The sequence below is a fragment of the Oncorhynchus mykiss genome, chromosome 12, assembly GCF_013265735.2.
Source record: "Oncorhynchus mykiss isolate Arlee chromosome 12, USDA_OmykA_1.1, whole genome shotgun sequence".
Classification (NCBI taxonomy): domain Eukaryota; kingdom Metazoa; phylum Chordata; class Actinopteri; order Salmoniformes; family Salmonidae; genus Oncorhynchus; species Oncorhynchus mykiss.
The window spans coordinates 99,803,900-99,828,750 of record NC_048576.1 but is presented as its reverse complement, the minus strand read 5'-3'; the positions used below and the strand labels follow the sequence as shown (position 1 = coordinate 99,828,750).

The 24,851-nt window shown below is 42.4% G+C and overlaps 1 protein-coding gene across 1 annotated transcript; it reads right to left on the bottom strand.

Annotated features, from left to right (window-relative positions):
* Positions 1 to 11,566: 11,566 nt before the first annotated feature.
* Positions 11,567 to 23,110, bottom strand: LOC110513175 (NLR family CARD domain-containing protein 3-like). Its single transcript, XM_036939570.1, has 6 exons — positions 23,107 to 23,110; positions 21,064 to 22,849; positions 20,627 to 20,800; positions 13,099 to 13,272; positions 12,916 to 12,962; positions 11,567 to 12,468 (listed from the first exon to the last, which is right to left on the bottom strand). The coding sequence occupies exons 1-6, from the start codon at positions 23,108 to 23,110 to the stop codon at positions 11,924 to 11,926; spliced, it is 2,730 nt and encodes a 909-aa protein (XP_036795465.1). The 3' UTR covers positions 11,567 to 11,923.
* Positions 23,111 to 24,851: the final 1,741 nt, after the last annotated feature.

Genomic DNA, 24,851 nt, shown 5'->3' with positions numbered 1-24,851 from the left:
CTGTGCTACCACCGAAGCATACTCCTGGGCTACAATATCCGGACCCACGACCGGTCTATCGATGTCACCGCATGAAGAGGCATAAACAGACTCACCCCATCGCGACGCCCCCCAAAGGCTAACTTTCTAGCCCTTGCTATCTCCTTGCTTGCTAATTCGGCCTGCTAACTGCTAGCTTGGTTAGCCCCGGTCCGCTAACTGCTACCTTGTTTAGCCCCGGTCCGCTAACTGCTACCTTATTTAGCCCCGGCCTACTAACTGTTAGCTTGTTAGCACAGGCCTGCTAACCGTCTGAATCGCTGCGTCCCAAACACTCACTGGACCCATATTTACTTTCAATCTCTTTTCGATTTTTTATTTGTTTATACCTTCCGGTAACCTGCCTCACCCAATGTGATACGGAATCGCTATTATTTAAAATTTTTAGAACACACTCAAGAACCTCCAGAAGCTAACCAGCTAACTAGCTACAAGCTATTTAGTCATTGTTAGCCACTGCTAGCGGCTTTTACCTTACCTGGATAATACTCGCCAGTCCAGCTTCCCTGCCCCATCCACCGCTGCCCCCTGGACAATGATCACTTGGCTACATAGCTGATGCATGCTGGACTGTCCATTAATCACGGTACTCCATTCTGCTTGTTTATGTTTTATCTGTCGGCCCCAGCTGCACTCAGGCTCTGTGTGTAGTTAATCCGACCCTCCCTGCCTAGTCAACGCCATTTTACCTGCTGTTGTTGTGCTAGCTGATTAGCTGTTGTTGTCTCACCTACTGTTTTAGCTACTGTTTTAGCTAGCTCTCCCAATTCAACACCTGTGATTACTGTATGCCTCACTGTATGTCTCTCTCAAATGTCAATATGCCTTGTATACTGTTGTTCAGGTTAGTTATCATTGTCTTAGTTTACAATGGAGCCCCTAGTTCCACTCTTCATACCCCTGATACCTCCTTTGTCCCACCTCCCACACATGCGGTGACCTCACCCATTACAACCAGCAAGTCCAGAGATACAACCTCTCTCATCATCACCCAGTGCCTGGGCTTACCTCCGCTGTACCCGCACCCCACCATACCACTGTCGGCGCATTATGCCCTGAATATATTCTACCATGCCCAGAAATCTGCTCCTTTTATTCTCTGTCCCCAACGCTCTAGGCGACCAGTTTTGATAGCCTTTAGCCGCACCCTCATTCTACTCCTCCTCTGTTCCGCGGGTGATGTGGAGGTAAACCCAGGCCCTGCATGTCCCCAGGCACCCTCATTTGTTGACTTCTGTGATCGAAAAAGCCTTGGTTTCATGCATGTCAACATCAGAAGCCTCCTCCCTAAGTTTGTTTTACTCACTGCTTTAGCACACTCTGCTAACCCTGATGTCCTCGCCGTGTCTGAATCCTGGCTCAGGAAGGCCACCAAAAATTCTGAGATTTCCATACCCAACTATAACATTTTCCGTCAAGATAGAACTGCCAAAGGGGGAGGAGTTGCAGTTTACTGCAGAGATAGCCTGCAAAGTAATGTCATACTTTCCAGGTCCATACCCAAACAGTTCGAACTACTAATTTTGAAAATTACTCTCTCCAGAAATAAGTCTCTCACTGTTGCCGCCTGCTACCGACCCCCCTCAGCTCCCAGCTGTTCCCTGGACACCATTTGTGAATTGATCGCCCCCCATCTAGCTTCAGAGTTTGTTCTGTTAGGTGACCTAAACTGGGATATGCTTAACACCTCGGCAGTCCTACAATCTAAGCTAGATGCCCTCAATCTCACAAAAATCATCAAGGAACCCACCAGGTACAACCTTAAAACTGTAAACAAGGGCACCCTCATAGACGTCATCCTGACCACCTGGCCCTCCAAATACACCTCTGCTGTCTTCAACCAGGATCTCAGCGATCACTGCCTCATTGCTTGTATCCGCTACGGAGCCGCAGTCAAACGACCACCCTTCATCACTGTCAAACGCTCCCTAAAACACTTCTGTGAGCAGGCCTTTCTAATCGACCTGGCCCGGGTATCCTGGAAGGACATTGACCTCATCCCGTCAGTTGAGGATGCCTGGTCATTCTTTAAAAGTAACTTCCTCACCATTTTAGATAAGCATGCTCCGTTCAAAAAATGCAGAACTAAGAACAGATACAGCCCTTGGTTCACTCCAGACCTGACTGCCCTCGACCAGCACAAAAATATCCTGTGGCGGACTGCAATAGCATCGAATAGTCCCGCGATATGCAACTGTTCAGGGAAGTCAGGAACCAATACACGCAGTCAGTCAGGAAAGCTAAGGCCAGCTTCTTCAGGCAGAAGTTTGCATCCTGTAGCTCCAACTCCAAAAAGTTCTGGGACACTGTGAAGTCCATGGAGAACAAGAGCACCTCCTCCCAGCTGCCCACTGCACTGAGGCTAGGTAACACGGTCACCACCGATAAATCCATGATTATCGAAAACTTCAACAAGCATTTCTCAACAGCTGGCCATGCCTTCCGCCTGGCTACTCCAACCTCAGCCAACAGCTCCGCCCCCCCCCCCCCCGCAGCTACTCGCCCAAGCCTCTCCAGGTTCTCCTTTACCCAAATCCAGATAGCAGATGTTCTGAAAGAGCTGCAAAACCTGGACCCGTACAAATCAGCTGGGCTTGACAATCTGGACCCTCTATTTCTGAAACTATCCGCCGCCATTGTCGCAACCCCTATTACCAGCCTGTTCAACCTCTCTTTCATATCGTCTAAGATCCCCAAGGATTGGAAAGCTGCCGCAGTCATCCCCCTCTTCAAAGGGGGAGACACCCTGGACCCAAACTGTTATAGACCTATATCCATCCTGCCCTGCCTATCTAAGGTCTTCGAAAGCCAAGTCAACAAACAGGTCACTGACCATCTCGAATCCCACCGTACCTTCTCCGCTGTGCAATCTGGTTTCCGAGCCGGTCACGGGTGCACCTCAGCCACGCTCAAGGTACTAAACGATATCATAACCGCCATCGATAAAAGACAGTACTGTGCAGCCGTCTTCATCGACCTTGCCAAGGCTTTCGACTCTGTCAATCATCATATTCTTATCGGCAGACTCAGTAGCCTCGGTTTTTCGGATGACTGCCTTGCCTGGTTCACCAATTACTTTGCAGACAGAGTTCAGTGTGTCAAATCGGAGGGCATGCTGTCCGGTCCTCTGGCAGTCTCTATGGGGGTGCCACAGGGTTCAATCCTCGGGCCGACTCTTTTCTCTGTTTATATCAATGATGTTGCTCTTGCTGCGGGCGATTCCCTGATCCACCTCTACGCAGACGACACCATTCTGTATACTTCCGGCCCGTCCTTGGACACTGTTTTATCTAACCTCCAAACGAGCTTCAATGCCATACAACACTCCTTCCGTGGCCTCCAACTGCTCTTAAACGCTAGTAAAACCAAATGCATGCTTTTCAACCGTTCGCTGCCTGCACCCGCACGCCTGACCAGCATCACCACCCTGGATGGTTCCGACCTTGAATATGTGGACATCTATAAGTACCTAGGTGTCTGGCTAGACTGTAAACTCTTATTCCAGACTCATATCAAACATCTCCAATCGAAAATCAAATCAAGAATCGGCTTTCTATTCCGCAACAAAGCCTCCTTCACTCACGCCGCCAAACTTACCCTAGTAAAACTGACTATCCTACCGATCCTCGATTTCGGCGATGTCATCTACAAAATTGCTTCCAACACTCTACTCAGCAAACTGGATGCAGTTTATCACAGTGCCATCCGTTTTGTCACTAAAGCACCTTATACCACCCACCACTGCAACTTGTATGCGCTAGTCGGCTGGCCCTCGCTACATATTCGTCGCCAGACCCACTGGCTCCAGGTCATCTACAAGTTCATGCTAGGTAAAGCTCCGCCTTATCTCAGTTCACTGGTCACGATGGCAACACCCATCCGTAGCACGCGCTCCAGCGGGTGTATCTCACTGATCATCCTTAAAGCCAACACCTCATTCGGCCGCCTTTCGTTCCAGTTCTCTGCTGCCTGTGACTGGAACGAATTGCAAAAATCGCTGAAGTTGGAGACTTATCTCCCTCACCAACTTCAAACATCTGCTATCTTAGCAGTTAACCGATCGCTGCAGCTGTACACAGTCTATCGGTAAATAGCCCACCCATTTTTACCGACCTCATCCCCATACTGTTTTTATTTATTTATGTTTCTGCTCTTTTGCACACCAATATCTCTACCTGCACATGACCATCTGATCATTTATCACTCCAGTGTTATTAATCTGCAACATTGTAATTATTCGCCTACCTCCTCATGCCTTTTGCACACAATGTATATAGACTCCCCCCTTTTTTTTCTCTACTGTGTTATTGACTTGTTAATTGTTTACTTACTCCATGTGTAACTTTGTGTTGTCTGTTCACACTGCTATGCTTTATCTTGGCCAGGTCGCAGTTGCAAATGAGAACTTGTTCTCAACTAGCCTACCTGGTTAAATAAAGGTGTTCTCAACTAGCCTACCTGGTTAAATAAAGGTGTTCTCAACTAGCCTACCTGGTTAAATAAAGGTGTTCTCAACTAGCCTACCTGGTTAAATAAAGGTGTTCTCAACTAGCCTACCTGGTTAAATAAAGGTGAAATAAAAATAAAAATAAAAAAAGTTAAAATGTTAATTGTATGTGTCCACATACATGTAACTGAGTATGTGACTGACCTTGTGAAACTGTCCTATTATAATGTCCTGTTCTTCTGAATATTTGTAGATTCGATTTGTAATAGTGTTATAGTAATGAATAAAGTTCAGTTCCAGCTTCATACTGAAACAAAAAAACATAATAATAAGATAATAATAATATAACCAGCCAGGTGAAATGATTTGCTGTATTCCTGAACAAAAGCACCAGTGCATGAACAGTTGTAAAGGATGAATTGCATTAAAAAATAAATATATTAATGACAAGATCTAAAAACAGTAATTTGTTGATTGTATCAGACGCTGTAGTTCCCTTACACCTGTGCCTTTACACATGAATCAATCTGTCTTCTCTTTATGCTTTGGTTCGGGGATTTGTGTGAGCAGGCCCCACAAACAAATCGGTTGTCCTGCACACAGTTTTCATGGGCCATGTTGCCTGTGCAATCTAGAAGTGGAAGAAACGCACACCTATTTAAGCGAGGTGCTGGGTAGCGGAGTAGAAAACTTGAAAATAAAAGAGAGTCGCACACTCTTGGAGCTCAGATGCAAAAATGTAATTACCAACGTTTCGACAGCCAAGAGTCTTCATCAGGGTATAATCACAAACACTGCGGGATGACTTGTTTATATAGTGTCAAAAGACACAGGTGTCTGTAACCATGGTCAAGAGTGGCCTAATACCATGTTGCCTGTGCAGCTACTGTGGGAGAAAGATGTACATATAGGGAGAAACTTAATACTGTACCACAAGAGAAAGATACACTTAGAGTGCATTTGCCATTCTGGTAAAATGCATTGTCTATTGTTCAGGACAGGAAACCAAAGTAAGGCCATGAGAGCATAGGACAGCTGGACATACCGAGGTCAGAGGGACACACAAAGGAGGGGGTCAGCCAAATGACCAAATTATGGACTATAGACATAAGGCATATATTTTTAGGACATGAAGAGAAGAGACACATAGTCTACTAGTCCTAATAAGGACAGACAAACCAAAGACCACACCAAGCTGAACATAAGGGGCCCATAGGATAGATGGGCATGTATTATTTTTGGGACATGAAGAGGTCCTGTCACCATTATAACTTGACTGAAAGCAGATATGGGCGTTATTGGGCGTGAACAAGCAGGATGCACAGATTGAAAGATTATGGTGGCAGATGGACTGAGGGAAGTAACTTCATTTGCATGTGGGATGGACTCATATGTTGTATGTGTATAAATCAGAGCCAGTGCTCTGGAAAAGGGTGTGTTCCGCGGACCATCTAGGCTTCTGATGTGTTTGTATTAAAAGCCTACATTGAATTCACAAGTTCTTGTAAGTGTTATATTTTGTAACGATCCTCCACGACATAACTTGGCGAGCTTTGCCAGGAGGGACAGGGACTACGGGGTGACGTTCCGGGCTGGTGATCGTTTCTTTGGACAATCTTGCAAACCAATGTGGCCACACAACTATAAAAAGGTAAGCTTGTTCTTACGTAGTTTAAATGTTTGTATAGATTGCTTCAGAGATCCTGTCTCAGCGAGAAGGGCGTCACGTAGGTCTCTCTTTAAAATGTCCTAAAAACCCAGTAAATGTTGAAGAACTTTTGAATTCAATGAATTGCATGCATGTGTGATTTTGGGGATGTTAAAAATAAATAAATAAACACATATGTGCAGGTGTAAGGACTAAGTGACTAGGGGCTGTGAACCTTGCGGGTGTCGGGGCATGCACTCGTTCTGATCGGTCCGTTCGAACGGACCCACGTGTTTGGGTTGGTTGAGGGGAGTTGTTCCGTCTGATTCTGCTTGGCCGGGCTTGACTGTCTCTGGATTTGTTTTGGGATGTGCGTACAACGCAGCCCAATCAACCTGAACGAGCGACTTGGGTCGAGTGTGTGTGATTCGGACTGCCCCCCTCACCAGACCATTCATTTGGGGACCTTGTGTGGCCTGACTGGTGCGGTTGTTTGCGCTCTATGGCTGAAATGCCATATGTGGGACAGCCCATACGGTCAAAACAGATAAAGTAGGTAGAAAATCCTGTAATACCGCTTCAATAAAATTAGTAGAAGGACTGAATGGACAGGTTACTTATGAATACAGCTCTAAAAGAATAGAGATCTGCATAAATAAGTAGTTAGAAAAATCCACGAATACCACCCTTTATTAAAAGAGATTAGAGAAGGGGTCTGCTTGGGTGGGATATTCATGACAGGAGGGTCTGTTTGGGTGAATATACAGGAAGCGGAAGAACTCTGACCCGATTTGGCTGGGTTCAACTGCAAAATAAATCCTGCGGATAAAAACGCTCCGTCTAGCTAAACGGGGGTCTGTAAATCGGTAGGTCACGCCACAATATTACTCTAATACGAAATAGAGGCCAGTATTGGGTGGGTGAAGTATGGTTATGAAGGGTATGGGTATGAAGACAGGCTGACCTGGTTAGGCAGTAGTCTCGTCATATCGGTAAAAATCCTGTAGGATAATACCGGCTTATGTAGAGGAAGTGAATTAAGTCAGTAGGTAAGAAACTATAGGTCGTTTTAGGTAAAACGAGGGTGTGTATGAATGAATGACAAATAAACTAATGAATGACAATTCTTTGTGATGAATGAGCGTATATGAGAAATCACCACCTAAGTAAAAGTAATTGGAGGAAAAGCAAAATGTAATATATTGGTGTTTTCAATTTCTAAGGGTAAGATACATAACCAACCAGGAAGAAACTATGCGTTCTGTGCATGGCTAAACTTTTCTCGCATGTTCAGAAAAACGTAAGGGGTTTTCAGTTTTGTTAGACATTCTATAACCTCACTCTGAAACTGCTAAGACGCTTATAGAATCAAATCAATATATATGTAATTCTTGCTTGCTGATTAAAATGTAACATTGTGAATGTTAACGAAATGTACATTTCTTTTCCAGAAAAAAAGGGGTTACATTTTCTCTGGTCAAAATGTCATTGGAGACTGCGGTACTGAGGAAAGCAGTTAGAGATATTTGGCCACTTTAAAAGTCTTAGTATCTGGATAAGGCTATAACTGGAGTTCCGGATAAGTGAGGCCAGTTCCTGTGTGTTATTGGCCTATGATTCACTAGTAACCAACACACCTTATGAATATGCGATAGTGGATTTATTTTGGAAGGGGTTTTTTCAATTCAGTTTCAAATTGGGTATGCAGAAGGATGGAAATGTTTTTGAAAATGTATTTAAACTGTTTCTAAAGAAAAGAGAGTGGAAACATTTTAATGGTGTCAAACGCCCTGAACCCTAAAAATTTCCCGTGAAGACTGATCAACTTCACTAGAAATGGTTGGAACAGGTGGGATTTCATTATAAAATGATTAAGAAACACCAGTCTCTATTCAAAGTGTACAATTACTTTGAAATTCTATTATTTCCTTGGGAAAATTGACTAGTTACTCAAATAAGTTTATTTCTTGATTTAACATGGGTTCATAGGAGAAATGATCAGTTCCCTGGGGTTATGGTCTTTGGGTAAATACAAATGTGCTTTGTTCATTCTGCATATAAAAGGGAAATATATGTTAACAAGGGATAACAGTTACTCCAAATGGTTTGTTGGAGTGGGGGTCTCTGCGAGGGTTATGTTGATAACTACATAATATGTAACTCGTCTGAGAGATCGCCAGTAGAATAAGGGAGTTAACATGGAAGGTGACATCAGAATGCTTTAATGCATGGGAGAGATTATCACCACAACAAGTGTGTGTGAAACTCAAACCCACCCTACTGGCTGAACAGTGAGGGGCAACTGTGTCTGATGACCTGTGAACTGTATCTAAAATAGACATGCGGGAATTATATGTGCTGGGAGAAGAAAGACTAAAGGGGATTGGGGTAATGACCTTTTATTACCAGGCCACTCATGACAGAAAAACAGAGACAATTGGAAAATAGATACTACTGGTACTAAAAGTTTTTAGTATAATGTTAAAGCTTGGTTGCAAATGGGTCTTCCAAATGGACATTGACCCCACGCATACTTCCATAGTTGTGGAAAAATGGCTTAAGGACAACAAAGTCAAGGTATTGGAGTGGCCATCACAAAGCCCTGACCTCAATCCTATAGAAAATTTGTGGGCAGAACTGAAAAAGTGTGTGCGAGCAAGGAGGCCATACAAACCTGACTCAGTTACACCAGGTCTGCCAAGAGGAATGGGCCAAAATTCACCCAACTTATTGTTGGAAGCTTGTGGAAGGCTACCCGAAACAATTGACAGAAGTTAAACAATTTAAAGGCAATGCTACCAAATACTAATTGAGTGTATGTAAACTTCTGACCCACCGAGAATGTGACAAAAGAAATTAAAGCGCAATTAAATCATTCTCTCTACTATTATTCTGACATTTCACATTCTTAAAATAAAATCCTAACTGACCTAAGACAGGGAATTTTTACTCATATTAAATGTCAGGAATTGTGAAAACTGAGTTTAAATGTATTTGGCTAAGGTGTATGTAAACTTCCAACTTCACCTGTACATGTAGGAAGAGTTATTAAAGTGACTATGGATAGATAATAAACAGAGTATCAGCAGCCTAAAAGGGGACGGGGACGGGGGGGGGGGCATGCAAGCTTCTTGGACCTAGACTTGGTGCTCCGCTTGCCATGAGGAGAGAGAACAGTCTATGACTAGGGTGGCTGGAGTCTTTAACAATTTTTAGGGCCTTCCTCTGACACCGCCTGGTATAGAGGTCCTGGATGGCAGGAACCTTGGCTCCAATGATGCACTGAGCCGTACGCACTACCCTCTGTAGTGCCTTGCGGTCAGAGGCTGAGCAGTTGCCATACCAGGCAGTGATGCAACCAGTGATGCAACCAGTGCAACCATGCTTTTAATGGTGCAGCTGTAGAAGTTTTTGAGGATCTGAGAACCCATGCCATCTTTTTGGTCTCCTGAGGGGGAATAGGTTTTGTTTTTGTCGTGCCCTCTTTACGACTGTCTTGGTGTGCTTGGACTATGTTACTTTGTTGGTGATGTGGACACCGTGGAATTTGAAGCTCTCAACCTGCTCCACTACAGCCCCGTCGATGAGAATGGGGGCGTTCTCGGTCCTCCTTTTCCTGTAGTCCACAATCATCTCCTTAGTCTTGGTTACGTTGAGAGATAGGTTGTTGACCTGGCACCATGAGGCCAGGTCTCTGACCTCCTCCCTATAGGCTATCTCGTCATTGTCGGTGATCAGGCCTACCACTGTTGTGTCATCGGCAAACTTAATGATGGTGTTAGAGTCGTGCCTGGCCGTGCAGTCATGAGTGAACAGGGAGAACAGGAGGGTACTGAGCCCCTGATGGGCCCCCGTATTGAGGATCAGCATGGCGGATGTGTTGTTACCTACCCTTACCACTTGGGGCGGCCCGTCAGGAAGTTCAGGATCCAGTTGCAGAGGGAGGTGTTTAGTCCCAGGGTCCTTAGCTTAGTGATGAGCTTTCATGGCACTATGGTGTTGAATGCTGAGCTGTAGGCAATGAACAGCATTCTCACATATGTGTTCCTTTTGTCTATATGTGAAAAGGCAGTATGGTATGCAATAAGAGATTGCATCATCTATGGATTTGTTGGGGGCGGTATGCACATTCGTGTGGGTCTAGGGTTTCAGGGATAATGGTGTTGATGTGAGCCATGACCAGCTTTTCAAATCACGTCAGTGCTATGGGTCAGTAGTCATTTAGGCAGGTTACTTTAGTGTTCTTTGGCACAGGGACTATGGTGATCTGTTTGAAAGATTTTGGTATTACAGACTCAGCCAGGGAAAGGTTGAAAATGTAAGTGAATACACTTGCCAGGTGATCAGTACATGTTACATCCTGGTGGCCTAGCGTGGTCCAGGTTTAGCCGGGTTAGGCCTTCATTGTAAATGACAATTTGTTCTTAACGGACTTGCCTAGCTAAATAAAGGCTAAATATATTTGTTTAATTATGGTGTTATGTGACAAAACATTTGAGTGGCCTTTTATTGTCCCCAGCACAAGGTGTACCTTTGTAATGATCATGATGTTTAATCAGCTTCTTGATATGTCACACCTGTCTGGTGGATGGATTATGTTACCAAAGGAGAAATGCTCACTAATATGGATCTAAACAAATTTGTGAACAAAATTTGACAGAAAGAAAACTTTTTTGTTGGAAATACTGGGATCTTTGTAGGCTAAGGGTGTCACGTTCTGACCTTAGTTCCTTTTTATGTCTTTGTGTTAGGTTGGTCAGGGCGTGAGTTGGGGTGGGTAGTCTGTTCTTTTTTCTATGTTGTTATATTTCTATGTGTTTGGCCTAGTATGGTTCTCAATCAGAGGCAGGTGTCATTCGTTGTCTCTGATTGAGAATCATACTTAGGTAGCCTTTTTCCCCATTTTGGTTGTGGGTGTTTCATTTCTGTTTAGTGTCTGTTCACCTGGCAGAACTGTTTCGTTTTCTCTTCGTTGTTATTTTGTGTAGTGTTCAGTTTTTCAATTAAAATATGACGAACACTTACCAGGTTGCATTTTGGTCCTCCTCTCCTTCCATCAACGAGAATCGTTACAAAGGGTGTTAATTAAGGATGACCTGATCTAAAAAAATTCAGGGATGTAAAACTTAAGCTTTTTGTGCCTATGGAACAATTATGGGATCTATTGTTTCAGCTCATGAAACATGGGACCAACACTTTACATGTTGCATTTATATTTTTGTTTAGTGTTTTTACAGGAATAAAATGTCCCAAACTGGTGTGTGTGTGTCCAGTTTGTGTGGGTCCAGTGCTTGTGCGTGTGTGTGTTTTCAGTGTTTGTGTGTGTGTGCTGTCTTGGATATATAAAATTGAGGATCTGCTTGAGAGTAAAATAAGTAAGTAAAAACAAGATTCTTTATTTCTGTGCTCAGAGAGAATAATATAATTACACAGTGTATACATTCTGAATTCCGAAGCATTGGTTGATAATCATATATCTTTATAGTTTCCTGTTCATAGGCAGAATTCTCAGTTTGTTTTTAATCTATTCAAGGACACCAGTGTGTGTGTCCAGTGTGTGTCCAGTGTGTGTGTCCAGTGTGCTTGTGTGTAAAGTGTGTGTGTGTGTGTCCAGTGTGTGTGTGGTGCATCTGATCCATTCTCTCAACATCACGGAAAGAGACTGACACAGAGTTACCATGGTTATTATGTACAGGAAATAACTGGTCCAATCTTGTGTGTGTGTGTTACTACATGTATTTAAATTTCATATTGTGGTCAAAAATAAAACACATGACTAGAGTGTAACATCATGTGACCACCTGACACAGGGACACTGAGGAGTTAACATCATACCAAACCCTAAACCCTGGATAGAGGGGCTCAGTGAATGTGGAGGTGAATGTGTACAGGTGGGTCAGTGTGTCAGAGGAGACTCTGTAGAAGGACAGAGTGCCGGCTGGCCAGTCCAGATACACTCCTACTCTGTGGGGGCTGGAGGGGGGGACGTCTATGGTAGTGGGATTATTGTTGTGTCTGGCTGTGCAACTGTTGTCAGACCATTCCAGACTCCAGGACTTGTCATTCTGTCCAATCAAACAGTCCTTACCCTCTCCTCTCCTGCTGATTCCTTTATATGTCACTCCTATATCAGCCCCTCTCCCACTCCTCTCTACCTCCCAGTAACAGCGCCCTGTCAGACCCTCTCTACACAGCACCTGTGGCCAGCCTTTAAATCTCTCTGGGTGATCAGGATACGGCTGCTCCTCTCTCCTACATGTCACCTTTCTGTTCTCCTCAGACAGAGAGAGGTTTCTGTTTACTGTGTTTGGGTCCAGTGTGAGATCACATACATCTGATGGATGAAACCAGACACAATATTAGAAATCATTCACATTAGAATGTTAATTCACTTTTCACTAATTCATTTAATGTAGATGTTTCTAGGTATCAAAAGGAGAAGTTAAGGTAACTTGAGACTTGTTGAATGATCATATGTTATACTGTATGGTAATGTAAAAAACACTTATTCCCATTAATTACACACACACACACACACACATGCATGAACACACACACACACACACATTTCTAATGTAACATAAACACGCCACACACAAACATACACAGACACACACATTGTCAGAGCAACTCTTTCTCAACTTTGAATGTCCCTGATTTCTGCTTCTGCTTAACCACAGCTTAAATTTACTATGACCAAGTAAGTAATGAAGGTGGTCTTTGACTTAACTTGAAATAAGACTTATTCTCAGTCATATTCTTTACAGCAGTCAACACTCACATTTCCTAAGCCCAGGTTTCATTGTGTACTTTCCAGCATGTTCCACACTGTAGCAGTAAGCAGAAGAACAGACAGTCATTGAGGGATACATGAGAACTCATGACACACACACACGCACAAACCCAATGATCAGCATATAACAGCCTGATAACTCAGGAACATTGACATAAACCCTCTACATACTTGAGTTTCTCCAGTCTGCAGTGTGGATCTTCCAGTCCAGCAGAGAGCAGTCTGACTCCTGAGTCTCCTGGGTGATTGTAGCTCAGGTCCAGTTCTCTCAGGTGTGAGGGGTTTGACCTCAGAGCAGAGACCAGGGAAGCACAGCCTTCCTCTGTGACTAGACAGCCTGACAGCCTGCAAAGAGTCAAATAATATCAAAATCACACTGCTATTCATTGTTGGTCAAAATAGTTGCAGTATATTTTTTCTAAATAATTTATTTTCAGATACAGTGGGGAGAACAAGTATTTGATACACTGCCAATGTTGCAGGTTTTCCTACTTACAAAGCATGTAGATGTCTGTAATTTTTATCATAGGTACACTTCAACTGTGAGAGATGGAATCTACAACAAAAATCCAGAAAATCACATTGTATGATTTTTAAGTAATTAATTTGAATTTTATTGCATGACGTAAGTAGTTGATACATCAGAAAAGCAGAACGGTACAGAAACCTGTTTGCAATTACAGAGATCATACGTTTCCTGTGGTTCTTGACCAGGTTTGCACACACTGCAGCAGGGATTTTGGCCCAGTCCTCCATACAGACCTTCTCCAGATCCTTCAGGTTTTGGGGCTGTCGCTGGGCAATACGGACGTTCAGCTCCCTCCAAAGATTTTCTATTGGGTTCAGGTCTGGAGACTGGCTAGGCTACTCCAGGACCTTGAGATGCCACTCCTTAGTTGCCCTGGCTGTGTGTTTCGGGTCGTTGTCATGCTGGAAGACCCAGCCATGACCCATCTTTAAGGGTCTTACTGAGGGAAAGAGGTTGTTGGCCAAGATCTCGCGATACATGGCCCCATCCATCCTCCCCTCAATACGGTGCAGTCGTCCTGTCCCCTTTGCAGAAAACCATCCCCAAAGAATTATGTTTCCACCTCCATGCTTCATGATTGGGATGGTGTTCTTGGGGTTGTACTCTTCCTTCTTCTTCCTCCAAACACGGCGAGGGGAGTTTAGACCAAAAAAGCTCAATTTTTGTCTCATCAGACCACATGACCTTCTCCCATTCCTCCTCTGGATCATCCAGATGGTCATTTGCAAACTTCAGACGGCCCTGGACATGCGCTGGCTTGAGCAGGGGGACCTTGAGTGCGCTGCAGGATTTTAATCCATGACGGCGTAGTGTGTTACCACAATGGTTTTCTTTGAGACAATCGTTTTTCCAGCTCTCTTCAGGTCATTGACCAGGTCTTGCCATGTAGTTCTGGGCTGATCCCTCACCTTCCTCATGATCATTGATGCCCCACGAGGTGAGATCTTGCATGGAGCCCCAGACCGAGGGTGATTGACCGTCATCTTGAACTTCTTCCATTTTCTAATAATTGTGCCAACAGTTGTTGCCTTCTCACCAAGCTGCTTGCCTATTGTCCTGTAGCCCATCCCAGCCTTGTACAGGTCTACAATTTTATCCCTGATGTCCTTACACAGCTCTCTGATCTTGGCCATTGTGGAGAGGTTGGGGTCTGTTTGATTGAGTGTGTGGACAGGTGTATTTTATGCAGGTAACAAGTTCAAACAGGTGCAGTTAATACAGGTAATGAGTGGAGAACAGGAGGGCTCCTTAAAGAAAAACTAACAGGTTTGTGAGAGCCGGAATTCTTACCGGTTGGTAGGTGATCAAATACTTATGTCATGCAATAAAATGCAAATTAATTACTTAAAAATCATACAATGTGATTTTCTGGATTTTTGAAGTGTACCTATGGTAAATTACAGACCTCTACATGCTTTGTAAGTGGGCAAACCTGCAAAATCGGCAGTGTATCAAATACTTGTTCTCCCCAGTGTATACAGTTGAAGTCGGAAATGTACATGCACTTAGGTTGGAGGCATTAAAACTCATCAATTCAACCACTCCACAAAATTCTTGTTAATCAACTATAGTTTTGGCAAGTCGGTTAGGACATCTACTTTGTGCATGACACAAGTCATTTTTCCAACAATTGTTTACAGACAGATTATTAAACTTATAATTCACTGTATCACAATTCCAGTGGGTCAGAAGTTTACATGCATTAAGTTGACTGTGGCTTTACACAGCTTGAAAAATTCCAGAAGATGATGTCATCACTTTAGAAGCTTCTGATAGGCTAATTGACATAATTTGAGTCAATTGGAGGTGTACCTGTGGATGGATGTCTAGGCCTACCTTCAAACTCAGTGCCTCTTTGCTTGACATCATGGGAAAATACAAATAAATCAGTCAAGACCTCAGAAACAAATTGTAGACCTCCACAAGTCTGGTTCATCCTTGGGAGCAATTTCCTAACGCCTGAAGGTACCATGTTCATCTGTACAAACAATAGGATGCAAGTATAAACACCATGGGACCACGCAGCCGTCATACCGCTCAGGAAGGAGACGTGTTCTGTCTCCTAGAGATGAACGTACTTTGGTGTGATACGTGGAAATCCATCCCAGAACAACAGCAAAGGACCTTGCTGGAGGAAACAGGTACAAAAGTATCTCTATCCACAGAAAAACGAGTCCTACATCGGCAGAACCTGAAAGGCTTTGCAAGGAAGAATCCACTGCTCCAAAACCTCCATAAAAAAGATAAACTACGGTTTGCAACTGCACATGTGGACAAAGATCGTACTTTTTGGAGAAATGACCTCTGGTCTGATGAAACATTATGACCATTGTTATGTTTGGAGGAGAAAGGGGGAGGCTTGCAAGCTGAAGAACACCATCCCAATCGTGAAGCACAGGGGTAGCAGCATCATGTTGTGGGGTTGCTTTGCTGCAGGAGGGACAGGTGCACTTCACAACATAGATGGCATCATGAGGATGGAAAATTCTGTGGATATATTGAAGCAACATCTCAAGACCTCAGTCAGGAAGTTAAAGCTTGGTTGCAAATGGGTCTTCCAAATGAACAATGACCCCATGCATACTTTCAAAGTTGTGGCAAAATGGCTTAAGGACAACAAAGTCAAGGTATTGAAGTGGCCGTCACAAAGCCCTGACCTTTGTGGGCAGAACTGAAAAAGCGTGTGCGAGCAAGGAGGCCTACAAACCTGACTCAGTTACACCAGCTCTGTCAGTAGGAATGGGCCAAAATTCACCCAACTTATTGTGGGAAGCTTGTGGAAGGTTAGCTGAAACATTTGACCCAAATTAAACAATTTAAATGCAATGCTACCAAATATGAATTGAGTGTATGTAAACTTCTGACCCACTGGGAATGTGATGAAATAAATAAAAGCGGAGATAAATCATTCTCTACTATTATTCTGACATTTCACATTCTTAACATAAAGTGGTGATCCTAACTGACCTAAGACAGGGAATATTTACTATGATTACATTTCAGGAATTGTGAAAAACTGAGTTTAAATGTATTTGGCTAAGGTGGAACTTCCGACTTCAACTGTATCAGTATTCTGAAACCTATTCATAGATAAATGAATGTATCACTATTAGAAATGATCAAATTATTGCTTGTAGAGAGAAAAATAGTCAAAAGCAGTATCAGTCTAAAGACAGACAGTGAGGTATCAGATTTAGATTGTATTGAGTATACATTCCACACCATACCAAATTTGACATTGAAGCTAACATTTTAAAATGTGCCTCTCTACTCCAGCAGGATTTGAGATCAAATGTTTCATATGAGGTGACAATATATAATGTCACCTTTTAAATTAGATTATTTTCATACATACCTCTTTCACCACTTAGAAATGAAAGCACTTAATATATCTAGTCCCCAAATTTGAAGAAGTCTTAAGTATTCTGACTATTTCACTTATGGTGTATTAAACAATACAGTGCCACTGACACGGCCCGCTACCAAAACTTGCGGACTCTCCTTCACTGCAACCGACGTAAGTAAAACATTTAAACGTGTTAACCCTCGCAGGGCTGCAGGCCCAGATGGCATCCCCAGCCGCTCCCTCAGAGCATGCGCAGACCAGCTGGCTGGTGTGTTTACGGACATATTCAATCAATCCTTATCCCAGTCTGCTGTCCCCACATGCTTCAAGAGGGCCACAATTGTTCCTGTTCCTATGAAAGCTAAGGTAACTAAGCAAAATAACTACCGCCCCGTAGCACTCACTTCCGTCATCATGAAGTGCTTTGAGAGACTAGTCAAGGACCATATCACCTCCAGCCTACCTGACACCCTAGACCCACTCCAATTTGCTTACTGCCCCAATAGGTCCACAGATGACGCAATCGCAAACACACTGCACACTGCCCTAACCCATCTGGACAAGAGGAATACCTATGTGAGAATGCTGTTCATCGACTACAGCTCAGCATTTAACACCATAGCACCCTCCAAACTCGTCATCAAGCTCGAGACCCTGGGTCTCGACCCCGCCCTGTGCAACTGAGTACTGGACTTCCTGATAGGTAACAACATTTACAACTCGCAGATCCTCAACACTGGGGCTCCACAGGGGTGCATTCTGAGCCCTCTCCTGTACTCCCTGTTCACCCACGACTGCGTGGCCATGCGTGGCCATGCACGCCTCCAACTCAATCATCAAGTTTGCGGACGACACTACAGTGGTAGGCTTGATTACCAAGTTTGAAGTTCCTCGGCGTACACATCACGGTCAACCTGAATTGGTGAACTAGGACTCCTTGCACTACATTCTGATCGAAGATCATCAAAGGTAAGGGAATATTTCTGTTGTAATTTTGTATTTCTGTTGACTCCAACATAGCAGAGAAATATTGTTACGTCTGAGCGCCGTCTCAGATTATTGCAATGTTAGGCTTTTTCCGTAACGTTAAAAAAAAATATGACACAGCGGTTGCATTAAGAACCAGTGTATCTTTTTAAGTTATGGATGATGCGCATTTTCGCAGTTTTTTGTTAAAAATCGCGCAACATTTCAAAGTCCTGCTACTCATGCCAGGAATATAGTATATGCATATGATAAGTATGTGTGGATAGAAAACACTCTGAAGTTTCTAAAACTGGTTAAATCGGGTCTGTGGCTATAACAGAACGTGTTTAGGAGTAAAAATCACTGGTAAAACTGTTCACCAAAAACAAAAACTAAATATTCATCCGCCATTCAATCAATTGTTTAAGACGAGGGAAAATATATGCAAACCCCCTGTAAACGCCTACAGCTTCCACACAGATGTCACCATTGCTATCAATATCGGAGTCATTTATCCCTGGTTGCAACACAAATAGTCCCTTCCTCTGACCCACCACAGGATGTTGTGAAACGGAAAAAAAATGGACGATGTTTTCCAGACTTGCTGCTATCGAATACAGATCGCCCCGTGATCAATTTGATACATCATTAACGTTTATTAATACCTAAAGTTGGTTTAGAAACGTTGTTTGAAGTGATTTGTAAAAGTTTATAGGCGACTTTTGTCATTTTAAAAAGTGACGTTGCGTCTTGTAAATTGACTTTTTGCAGCATCAGACTGGCCTTCAGCAAATGACATTTTGGGTATACAATGACGGATTTAATCGGGAAAAAGACCCAATTGTGATGTTTATGGGACATATAGGAGTGCCAACAAAGAAGCTCGTCCAAGCTAATGAATGTTTTATATTTTATTTCTGCGTTTTGGGTAGCGCCGGCTACCGCAAAATCTTTTGTTTACGTGTCGTGCTGGTATTTTGGGGGGTGCATGCTATCAGATAATAGCTTCTCATGCTTTCGGCGAAAAGCATTTTACAAATCTGACTTGGTGGCTAGATTCACAACGAGTGTAGCTTTAATTCAGTACCTGGCATGTGTTTTAATGAAAGTTTGAGATTTAACGAGTACTAAGTAAAGTACTATAGGTGGCACTCTGAAAATTCCGCTGAGCGGTCCCTCTGCAGGGATCACCTCCAGAAGTTAATTATATGTAGAACATGTATCTTTAGTCAAAGTTTATGATTAGTATTTCTGTTATCTTGCGTAGCTTTCTACAATTCCTCCGGACATTTTGGAGAATTTTCTGAACATGGCGTCAATGTAAACCGAGATTTATGGATATAAAATGCATATTATCGAACAAAACATAAATGTACTGTGTAACATGTCATATGACTGTCATCTGATGAAGATTTTCAAGAGGTTAGTGAATGATTTTTTTTTTAATCCTGCTTTTGTCATTTTATCTTTTGTGGTAAAAATGGCTACGTTTTCTCTTTGTTTTGGTGGTGGTCTAACATAAATATATGCTGTGTTTTCGCCGTAAAACATGTTAAAAATCTGACACGATGGGTAGATGAACAAAGTGTTTATCTTTCATTTGAGGTATTGGACTTGTTAATGTGTGGAGGTTAAATATTTCAAAATAATATTTTTGCATTCCCTGCGCCACCTTTTCAGCTGAACGGGGGTTGGAGTTCCCCTCGGGGAACACCTCGCCTCAACAGGTTTTAAACAATGCCACTTTTAAATGTTTACATACCCTACATTACTCATCTCATATGTATATACTGTACTCGATACCATCTACTGCATCTTGCCTATGCCGTTCTGTACCATCACTCATTCATTTCTTTATGTACATATTCTTCATCCCTTTACACTTGTGTGTATCAGGTAATTGTTGTAAAATTGTTAGGTTAGATTACTCGTTGGTTATTACTGCATTATCGGAACAAGAAGCACAAGCATTTCGCTACACTCGCATTAACATCTGCTAAACATGTGTACGTGACAAATACATTTGATAATAATTTTGCACGCCCAATTTTTCAGTTTTTGATTTGTTAAAAAAGTTTGAAATATCCAATAAATGTCGTTCCACTTCATGATTGTGTCCCACTTGTTGTTGATTCTTCACAAAAAAATACAGTTTTATATCTTTATGTTTGAAGCCTGAAATGTGGCAAAAGGTCGCAAAGTTCAAGGGGTCCGAATACTTTCGCAAGGCACTGTAGCTAGCTAGCTAGGTAAACAATGAGCCTACCTAGGTAAACAAAGTGTAAGTTAACACACGTCACGTAACGTTAGCTAACAAGCCAGCCAGCTAATGTTGGCTAGCTAAACAACAATGAACAAAGTGCCAACAATGCTACAGTGCTGGGAGCTAACAACCAGGTTCAATGTTAGCTAGCTAAAATTAGGCTCTAACTAGTAAAGCAAACGCCTCTGTGAAACGAATAATAAGGTCAGCTAGGGAGCCAGCCAGCTAACGTTAACAATCCAAACTCCTCTCTCGGTATGTCCAGCTCACACGTTATCTCAGCCATTCATGGCTAGTGAGAAGATTGCAATTTTTTTCTGTGGCTTAACCAACAAGGCTCCTAATTTAACCATTTTATTTGTATTTACACATTGCATTCAAGTTTGTTATTAAGGCACATGAAAGTTCACATGTTCGAGAAGGCATTTCTGCCAAAATACATTTTGATTTAAAAAAAATGACTTTTACGTTCAAACGGGTCTCCTGTGAAGTCATGACTTGCGACATCCTCCTAGTTTCTGAATCGGATCACATATAGGACTATGTGTGCATGGTGAAAAGTTACCCCTTGTTGACCAACTACAGGATTACTGACCTTAGAGTCTCCAGTTTACAGTGGGGATTCCCCAGTCCAGCAGAGAGCAGCTTCACTCCTGAATCCTTCAGGTCATTGTTACTCAGATCCAGCTCTCTCAGGTGTGAGGGGTTTGACTTCAGAGCTGAGACCAGAGAAGCACAGCCTATCTCTGTGACTCCACAGCCTGACAGCCTGATAAAGAGATCATCATGATTTCACAAACACACTGTTCATTTAACACCAGTAGTGTAGAAGGACAATGGCAGATGCATTTGGTTTATTCTCTCAAACATCATATAGATTCACCTTCCGTCTCCTAGAATTGTATGGTCATATTGTTATACTAATGTGAACATCAGTGCATTGATTCAATATGTTTTTCAATAATACATATTTTCTATAAACTGAATATTTGTTGATGTGATTTGTACTTTAATGTAATTTGATGTACTCACAGAGCAGCTCTGGAGGCTTTGATCACTGGCAGCAGCCTCAGAAGACCTTCCTCTGATCTGGAGTATTTCTTCAGGTCAAACACGTCCAACTCCTTTTCAGAAGTCAACAGCACAAAGACCAGAGCTGACCACTGTGCAGGTGAAATTTTGGCTTCTGAAAGACTTCCTGATCTCAGGTAGCTTTGGATCTCCTCCACTAGAGAATGGTCATTCAGTTCATTCAGACAGTGGAACAGATTGATGCACCTCTCTGGAGAGGGATTCTCTCTGATCTTCTCCTTGATGTACTTGACTGTTTCTCCATGGCTCTGTGAGCTGCTTCTTGTCTTTGTCAGTAGACCTTGTAAGTGCTTCTGATTGGACTCCAGTGAGAGGCCCAGAAGAAAGCGGAGGAAAAGGTCCAGGTTTCCCGTCTCACTCTGTAAGGCTTTATCCACAGCGCTCTTGTAGAAAGTAACTTCTGGCTTGTTTCTGAACAGCGCAAAACATTTCCTGGATCTGGATTGAGGTTTGGCCATTCGATTTTCTCTGTTGTTGATGAATGAGAGGAACACATATACAGCAGCCAGAAACTCCTGAATGCTCAGATGCACGAAGCAGTACACCTTGTCCTGGTACAGCCCACATTCCTCTTTAAAGATCTGTGTGCACAATCCTGAGTACACTGAGGCTTCATTGACATCAATGCCAGCCTCTTTCAGGTCTTCCTCATAGAAAATCAGATTGCCCTTCACAAGCTGTTGAAAAGCCAGTTTTCCCAGTGACAGAATGCTGTCTTTATTCCAGTGTGGACCTGTCTCTTCTTTCCCAATATACTTTTCATTATTCTGTTTGGTATGAAACACCACAAGGTGTGTGTACATCTCAGTCAGAGTCTTGGGCATCTCTTCTCTCTTATGTTTCAGCATGTGTTCAAGGACTGTTGCAGAAATCCAACAGAAGACTGGAATGTGGCACATGATGTGGAGGCTCCTTGATGTGTTTATGTGTGATATGATTCTGCTGGCCAGGTCCTCATCACTGAATCTCTTCCTGAAGTACTCCTCTTTCTGTGGGTCATTGAACCCTCGTACCTCTGTCACCTGGTCAACACACTCTGAAGGGATCTTATTGGCTGCTGCAGGTCTGGTAGTTATCCAAAGGAGAGCAGAGGGAAGCAGGTTTCCCTTGATGAGATTTGTCAGCAGAACATCCACTGAGGTTGACTTGGTGACGTCACAACAGATCTTGTTCTTCTGGAAGTCTAGGGGCAGTCGGCACTCATCCAGACCATCAAAGATGAACAGAACTTTGTACTTGTCGTAGTTGGAGATTCTTGATTCTTTGGTTTCCTTTGAGAAGTGATTGAGAAGTTCAATCAAAGTGTGTTTTTCCCCTTTCATCAAATTCAGCTCCCGAAAAGGGAATGAAAATACAAATTGGACATCCTGATTTGCTTTTCCCTCAGCCCAGTCCAGAATGAACTTCTGCACAGAGACTGTTTTTCCAATGCCAGCGACTCCCTTTGTCAGCACAGTTCTGATAAGTTTGTCTTGTCCAGTTAAGGGTTTGAAGATGTCGTTACATTTGATTGCAGTCTCTGATCTTGCTTGTTTCCTGGTTGTCTCAATCTGTCTCAGCTCATGTTCATTATTGACCTCTCCTGTTCCACCCTCTGTGATGTAGAGCTCTGTGTAGATCTTATTGAGAAGTGTTGGGTTTCCTTGTTTAGCGATCCCCTCAAATACACATTGAAACTTCTTCTTCAGATTAGATTTGAGTTCACGTTGGTAAATTACAGCAAGATCTTCTGAGTGAGGAAATAACACAGAGGATATTAATATTATGTCTGTTTTAATGCTACAGTATTGTGGGACTGTGTTATAAAGTTGTACATTATAATAGTTTATTCTCTTAACTGTCTGTATGAATGTGGAAATGTTTTCAGAATGCATTACACTCTGCTGTGACTGATTATATTATTATTGGTATTATTGATGTTCTCTCGCCTTCTCTTTCTTGTATGTTTCTCTGGCTCTGAATGAATGAATGAATCAACACAACACATCCCTGCTGCTACTTGATGTGGTCACTAGGTGTTGTATTAAGGCTGCCACAATATCATTGAGTAACACGGCTACTTTAGCTGTACTTTAGCTACAGATCTTAAATGTTTGTTGTAAAACAGCATTCAACATGAGGTAGACAGCTGTTACTTTTCTCCAGTGTGTCAGCAAGCTCCTTCTGGTTCATTTTCCTCAGGACGTGCAGTGTGATCTTCAGAGCCCCCTCTCTGGCACTGCTCTCCTGCTTCTCATCTTCAGCGTCCACCACTTCCTTATCCTGCTTCTGACTCTCAAAGCCTTGTGGGAGTTCTGAACTCAGAATCCTCTTGAACATCTTCAGCTCGTTCTTCAAAAATGTCATAAAATTCTCTTCAAGCAACTGAAATAAATAAAGTAAATAATTTAAGCAAGATAAGAAATGCTTTCTCATGAACACATTAATGAATGATTGACAGATAAACTTTACTGGAGGTAAACAAAAACAAATGTACATAACAGGACCACATACACTGAAAATGGAGTCCAGGTCTGTTTGATGACTCTGGGAAGACTGACCACTGAGAACCTCTGACTCTGATCTCTCCTGTTGGTTTCTGTGGACAAAACATCCAATGCGTGCACACACACACAGGGAGGGAAAGTTGTGGTAGTTGAATATTGTTTCAGGACTATGAAAATGGAAAAAAGGATTAACCTATGGATCATGAAAACAACTCAAATAAACCCATGAGTTCTTCTTACCTTTGTTCAGTATAAAAGTCTCCCTCTCTGAACTCTATAGGTGTACCCTTAGACTGGTCACTCTTCATGGACAGACAGCTGGGCACATGGGAGGCTGGTCTCTCCTGCTTGATTGGGCTTCAACACAACAGAGACAAACATTATGTCTCTCATCTACTCTGAGCTCAGATGGGGAAACATAAGAAGATTTTAATTGCAAAATATTATATATCCATTTTCAGAAAAGTTGGTAAATTAACTTTTAGTGTTTAAAGAAATCATTAAACAAAGAAATTGAAAGAAAGTATGAAAGAGAGTGTAAATAGCACCAATATCTTATCATGGGGTTGTTCCATGACAGTCATAAACATGTATTTGTTTAAAATCTTTCAATTTATGGTTTCATTTTCATAGGTACAAATAGTCATGGTTTTTTTTTGCAAAATGCTATATATCTGCCTCACTCTCAGAGAAATAACTACTACTGCTAGGTTTTACACAGTCAAATGTAACAAATAGCTACATTTTTAATAAAGAACTGTACAAATTATGCATTTGTGACATCAATATTTAAATATAAAAAATACAAATTAATTACAGTAATATGAGATCTGTATGTAAAACATTTACATTCAACATTTTAGTAATTTATCAGATGCTTTTATCCAGGACCTGATTTATCACACAAATAGCTAGCTAGAACGAAGTGTTAATAAGATAAAAAATTCATTAAAAAGATTTAACTGGAGGCATGAGAGTCTAGTCCATAAACCTGCCTCTCAAACTCTGCCTGACCAGTATGTTAACTGCTTTATTTGAGTGTACAGCTTGGGGTTGTGAGGTACTGATAACAGTCAGACAGGGAATTCCTAACAGAGATGTTTCACAAAAAACATTGTTGTTAACGTTGCACATCAAAACGCTCGTAATCTAACGCCTGCCTCAGACCACTAGTAGAACAGCTAAGTGAGTCTTGTGATGCCTTTTTGCCCTCCCGCGCCACTTTATACAGAGAAGATCTGC